This window comes from Solanum verrucosum, unplaced genomic scaffold (assembly GCF_900185275.1).
Source record: "Solanum verrucosum unplaced genomic scaffold, falcon-dt-bn FXZP01000060.1, whole genome shotgun sequence".
In the NCBI taxonomy this organism is placed as follows: domain Eukaryota; kingdom Viridiplantae; phylum Streptophyta; class Magnoliopsida; order Solanales; family Solanaceae; genus Solanum; species Solanum verrucosum.
The window spans coordinates 9,221,478-9,227,994 of record NW_026020129.1 but is presented as its reverse complement, the minus strand read 5'-3'; the positions used below and the strand labels follow the sequence as shown (position 1 = coordinate 9,227,994).

The 6,517-nt window shown below is 29.0% G+C and overlaps 1 protein-coding gene across 1 annotated transcript; it reads right to left on the bottom strand.

The window, feature by feature from the left end:
* Positions 1–1,360: 1,360 nt before the first annotated feature.
* LOC125827102 (osmotin-like protein OSML13) lies at positions 1,361–2,140 on the bottom strand. The gene has a single exon (XM_049506465.1). The coding sequence runs from the start codon at positions 2,134–2,136 to the stop codon at positions 1,444–1,446; it is 693 nt and encodes a 230-aa protein (XP_049362422.1). The 5' UTR covers positions 2,137–2,140; the 3' UTR covers positions 1,361–1,443.
* Between the last annotated feature and the right edge of the window lie 4,377 nt (positions 2,141–6,517).

Sequence of the window (6,517 nt, the reverse complement as noted above, 5' to 3'; positions counted from 1 at the left end):
GCACTACATAAGTTGTGGAAATTTGTGACTCTTTCCATGAAGAATTAAATGGATAGGATGATTATAATGAAAATTCCTATAAGGGAGAAATTTACAAGCCACTTAAATTGGAGGAGGAATAGAGAAAAGTCCTCACATGAAATGATATTAATGACTATATTATATAATACTTTTTAAAATTTTATTAGCTATGATCAAAATAGCGACAGATCGTGAGGAAGTTCATAGCTAATTGTTTTTTAGTAGTCTGCAAAAATGATTAATTCTTTAATTTGTAGAGATTTGAAGTTAATTAAAAAACTGCCAATTGATTAAGAAAACAGGGAATGTTTTTTGGTTGATAGGCAAGAAAAATTGTGAAAGCACAACAAAAAATCGTACTCATATCCTATTTTAACTAATACTTCTATGTGTCTAGATTTTTATTGATATGTCTGTTTTATATTGAAATTTCATTTGGAAGAATAATAGAAAAATTCTCAGATCACTCACAAAGAAGAATCAAAACAAAATGAGTCTATTCTCAAATTAAGATGGATTGCCACCTACTTTTAAAATTTTGTAATAGTTATAATATTTTATACGAGAATAAGACTTACTGAGAACAAATGGTGATTAACATAAGATAGGAAGGAGGCCGGAGGGTAAATTTTTTTTTTTTTTTTTTTTTGCCTAACTTATTTTCAACTAGTCCATATTTAGATGTGTGTAAAACAGATTTAACCAATAAAAATTGAATTAAAAAAAATGTTACTCTATTGGTTTATTAATTTTGGGTTATTGAGTTAACAGTTCTTAAATGATGTTGTAAACAAATTTATTAGGATATCAGTTCGGTTTCTAATTATAAAACTTTAGTTAATGGTTAAACTAATAAGTAATAACCTAATAAAATTATATTAAAACTACTTTTTTTATTCCTAATTATATAATAATGACTTTATATTTTAAATACAAAACCTATTTTCTTTTGCCTTTTATAATTAATGTCTTGGTGCTGATGTTTTTGTTCTGAAGTTGTTGAGTTGATGAGGTTCTCTATTATATTATATTAATAAAAACTATTAAGGATCAATAGGCAATTAATTGAAAAACATATTATTGATCGTCGATTTAGCATGTTTATAAATGAAAAATAGGTAAGTGGCTGATTGACGTACAAGTAATTCTTTAGTTAGTTTCAAATTCAACCAACAAAAAAAGGCAAGAAAATGTTAAAGTAAAGTAAATAAGTAACGACACATAATTAACGATATTATTTCTTATTCATTATGATCAAAAACATATAAGTTGAAGGGAGTGTGTATACATTACACACATAAGAAATTATTATCACACTAACACAAAACAAAATAGTTTAACAAACTTTTTAAGATACTTATTATTTTGGTAATTTTTCATACCATTTAATTTGTAGCAAAATATGCTTTATTGTGGCATTAATTATGGGCAAAAAACAACCCTATAATTTGTACTATCACTAGGGCAAGTAAAGGTGCTAGTTGGATCATCTTGTGGGTAACTATAGGCATCAGGGCATCTTTGTTTGAAAAATCTCGACCAGTCAGTAGGACCACATGGACCTTGGGTGCAACAATATTGTTGTCCTCCGAACGTGGTACAAGGATTGTTACAACCTCCGGGTACTTTAAGTTGACCAGGGCATTCACCATTTATATTGGCCGTGCATTGAATTGAGTGGCATTTACCACCACTAGGATTGGTCGGGGCAAAAGTCATCGGTATATTAAATCCGTCAACTAAAGAAATGTCCCAGAAATCTAGGTTGTTAAACTGGTTCAAGGCATATTCGGCCAGGGTGTTTGGCGGTTTACCCCACCCGGTACACTGCAGAACCCCACCACAATCTCCGGTCTGACAAGAACCTCTACCAGCACCGTCAAAGTTGCAATTAGTACGACCCCATATACGTGCCATCTTAGTGCCCCTCGGTGCATCGATGACCCAAGTTTGACCTTGATCGAGACGTCGGCCACCGCCTATCGGGGTCGACGCTGCCCAGACGGTGTATGGACAGTTGTTTCGGACCTCAAAAGAGGTAGCATAACTATAAGTCACAAAAGAAAGGAGGAAGAAAACAAAAGAAGATCTCAAATAGCCCATGTTTGTGGACATTTTTTTTTATCTGATATTATTACAAGTTATTGGGCAGCTTATATAGGAGTGTGGCACCTTGTACATTAATCACATATATCAATAATATTACATTGGAATGATGAATAAGGAAATTTTTCCACAAGCCACTATTCCACGTCCGCATTTAATTCTTCATGGAATTTTTTTGGTTTTTTCAGAACCTTCTTTATACCGAGTCTGATTAAATCTGAATTCTTGTTAAAAAGGTCCATATAAAATATATAACGTTCACTGTCAAAAGTAACTCTAGGCAAAATTCGAATACAAGACCTTTGATTAACGAACATAAATAATATATTGCCCTGCCGGCTGCCTGCATATATTATCATTAACTGTTTGTTTTGAATTAAACAAAGTTTCCCTTAGTACTTCTATTACCTAACTAAGGTGATTCTGGGGCTTCAAAGTTAATTATATTAGGAGAACTGTCAATGCAGAAGACTATCAAGACTTCCTGTTGATACATTGGAAAAGTCCGAAAACGTTTCAATTTATGTGATAATATTTAACAGTACGGAGTAAAAATAAGAAATAAGGGAATCTTTTGAAATTTATGATTTAAAATAAGATATAATTTATGTAATTATAAATCATTTAATTAAGGAAAAGTTAATATTTTAAATTTGAAGTGTGTTATCTAATATAAAAACAATCATTCTTTTTTGAACGTGACCAAAAGGGAAATAATGTCACATAAATTGAGATAAAAGAAATCGATCCTTATTTTCACAATCAGAGGAAATTTTTAAGCACAAATTTGAATTTATCGAGACTCAACACAAATAACAGATATTGATTCCTGGGAAGAAATTTTCAATCCATTATTCATGTAGATATATAATCACGGGATGAAGAAAATTTTAATATTGTGTGATAGTATTATTTTCTTTAAAAAAGTCTCACTCAATTAAGAATATTCAAAATACTATATTTAGATTCTCTTAATTTTCAATTATATATTAATGTGAAATATTTATTTGCATACTAAATTCATAATTCAAGTTGCAATTGACCGCATGCAAATCAAAGTCTTCGTCAATGCACGACGAGTCGTACAAATGCCTTAAATTAGAGGGGCTTATTTTTTTAGCAATAATATATTATTATAAGTATTTTAAAATTAAAAAAAATTGTATAATCTATTTCAATTGTTAGTTTAAAATTATAAGATTCAAACATTTTTTTTTAATTTAACTTCAAATATCATATCTAGTCAAAAAATAAGATAAGCAAATTGAAAATGGAGAGTACTACTTATTAAAAAGTAAACTATTTCATATGAAAGGAAAAACAAAACTCTGCATAACTTTTTAAGAAATATATTAGCAACTTTGTATTCTAAAAAAAATAGAAGAATTGACTTTAATTTTTTTTATTAAAAAAACCAGTGTTATTATTATTATTATTCAAAAGTTAAAGACCTTCGATTAATTTTTGGCTTTTAAGTCACTAAAGTGCTTGAACCGTTCCTCTGTATCAGTACGAGCTTAACTTGCTATTGCGACCGTCTCAAATTATTTGTCGTGTTTATTTTTTACATGTTTCCTAAAAAAATATTAATTAGGAAGAATTTTGAGTGTTTTGCCCTTATTTATGTCTTTGAAATATAACTTTTCTTCATTGAATGTTTACTGTATTTCTCTATTTATGTGTCTCCATAAAATTGAATTGTTTGTAGTTTTCGAGAAAAAATTAGTACTCCCTCCATTTCTAATTAATTGAATTGTTGAAACTAAAAAAATACATACTTAAATTTTGTTTTGAATTTTTAAAGTGAGAAATAAATTGAGACAATCATTTTAAAAATTATACTCTCTCTCGTCCATATTAAGCTAAGTGAATTATTGTAATATAACATCCATTAAGAAAAAAAAAATTAATGATATAAATGAAAGATTATTTTCCCCCAATACTCTTTTGATTATTCTCAGACTATTTTTTAAGAAAATGTAAAGTGATTAAATCGCATTAAATGAAGAGTAAATATATAAAAAAATCTCAAAAACCTTCTTAAATTTAAGTAATTCACTTATTTTGAATTATAAAATAATCTCAATTAATGTTCTAATTTTTTCCAAGAGATATCTTATGGTTTAAAAATTAATCCATGAAAAATAAAATGTGGATGTGGAATAATGATCACGAAAATTTTCCACAAACCACTATTCATGACTTGAGGAACAATAACTTATCTTTTGTGTACTTCCTTCCTATTATTTGATATTTATTTTGAATTCAATTAAATTTGAATTCTCGTTAAAATTTTTAAATTGAAGATAAAACATTCAACGCATTAAAAGTCGAATTTGAAACTTCTAACTAAGAATTGAAAAGAATAGTTATTAACTATTCATGAGTATTTGTTTTGATGAATTGTCAAAGTACTACAATTAGGTGATTCTTTTTGGGACATTGTGGGGTTTCAAAGCAGAAGACTAACTAGCTAAACTTACTGTTGATGGGTTGGAAAAGTCTGGATGAGGATGATATAAACGTTTCAATTTATGTGATATTATTATTTAATTACATACAGAGTAGTAAGAAATGATTATTTTGAAATTTATAATCTAAAATAAGATATAAATAGTAATAAATCATCTCATTAAAAGAAGTATTTTAAAGTTAAAGTATATTACTAAATATAAAAAAGGTACTTATCATTTTTTTGAAACTGACTAAAAAAAATCACATAAATTAAAACGAAATAAATATTATTTTCTTAAATTAGTGCAAATAATTACCATTTGAATTTGAAATAATGACCTTGCAAATACATTCTCATGTGTCATGAACTTGTGTTATATATATATATAAAAAGAGTTATATACACAATAGGGAAATAAAATTAATATGTAAATTTTTATCGCCAAATAAGGGAGTGTTAATGTATATCTTAATATATAAATATTAACTCAAATTCAAACGTCTTAATTTTAATAAAACAATTATAACATCTTAGTATATAAATATTTTATTCAGATTCAAACGTCTTAATTTTAACGAAAGTACAAGAACAATCAAATGCTTACAACCAAACGAAACAAAAAATTCAATCTGTCGGTGGCGTCTACTGACCAAAGGTGACATTTTTTTTATTAATTAACCCTTTATTTTTTTCCGTATCACTTTCAGAAACACTCACTCCTAATTTTTAGGATAAAAATAAATTAATTCTTTATATCTTGATTTTTAAATTGACAAGTATTTTAAAATGAACATCGTCTTTAATAATGTTGATAACTAATATGAGACAGAGTCGGAGGGTACTTAATTAGGTTTTGAAGATATTCACTATGAATCATAAAAATAATAGAGTTAGAGAAGATGAAAGTCTATTTTTTAATTTCATTCTTGAAGTGGTTATACAATGACTAAATCCTACATATTTATATTCTCCTTGACTAACTTACTTACCTAACAATTTGGTAATTACCTTCTAACTAACTTCTTGAAGTATTCCTAACTAACTCTCAATACTTTCCTTCTTTTTAACTATCTCATTACTCCCCCTCAAGCTAGGTGGTGTAAATATATTTAATACCCCTAGCTTGGACAGTAGCCAGTCATGTTGTGGCATGTTGAGACCCTTGGTTGGCAAATCAGTCGGCTGATTATGTGTTGAAACATAAGTAATCTTAATCAGCCCTTCTTGAAGTTTTTCCCTGATGAAATGACAATCAATCTCAATGTGCTTAGTACGTTCATGATAAACTGGATTAGAGGCCAATAGAATAGCAAACTTGCTATCACTATACACTTGAACTGGTAACTGAACCTCAGCCTTTAATTCTTTCAGCATTCCAACCAACCAAACTAACTCTGTCACAGTAGAAGCTAAACTCATATACTCAGCTTCAGCTGAGCTTCTTGACACAATGGTTTGCTTCTTAGCTTTCCAAGACACCACAGACTCTCCAAGTTTAACCACATATCCAGTCACAGATTTCCTTGTAAGAGGGCATGCTGCCCAATCTGCATCACAATAAGCTACAATTTCATTACTACACTTGCTAGATAGTAGTATACCTTGACCTGGTTGTCTTTTAATGTATTTGACAACTCTAAGTGATACATCCATATGAGACTTCTTTGGTTGATGTAGGAACTGACTTAAAGTTTGAACACTAAAAGAAATGTCTGATCTGGTCATATTTAAATATAACAGCTTCCCAATCAGTTTCTGATAGGCACTTTGATCTGTTAGAGGCTCATTCTGATTCTGTCCAGTTTGATCATCATATTGCTTTGATGTCAACTTTACATTTACATCCATAGGTGTTCTTGTAGTCTTTGCTCCTGATAAACCAACTTCAGAAATAAGTTGAAGTGCATACTTCCTTTGATGCATGACAACTCCACT

Bases quoted from the DNA above. Each gene is read 5' to 3' on its own strand.
- LOC125827102 (XM_049506465.1), bottom strand. From the start codon at position 2,136: ATGTCCACAAACATGGGCTATTTGAGATCTTCTTTTGTTTTCTTCCTC.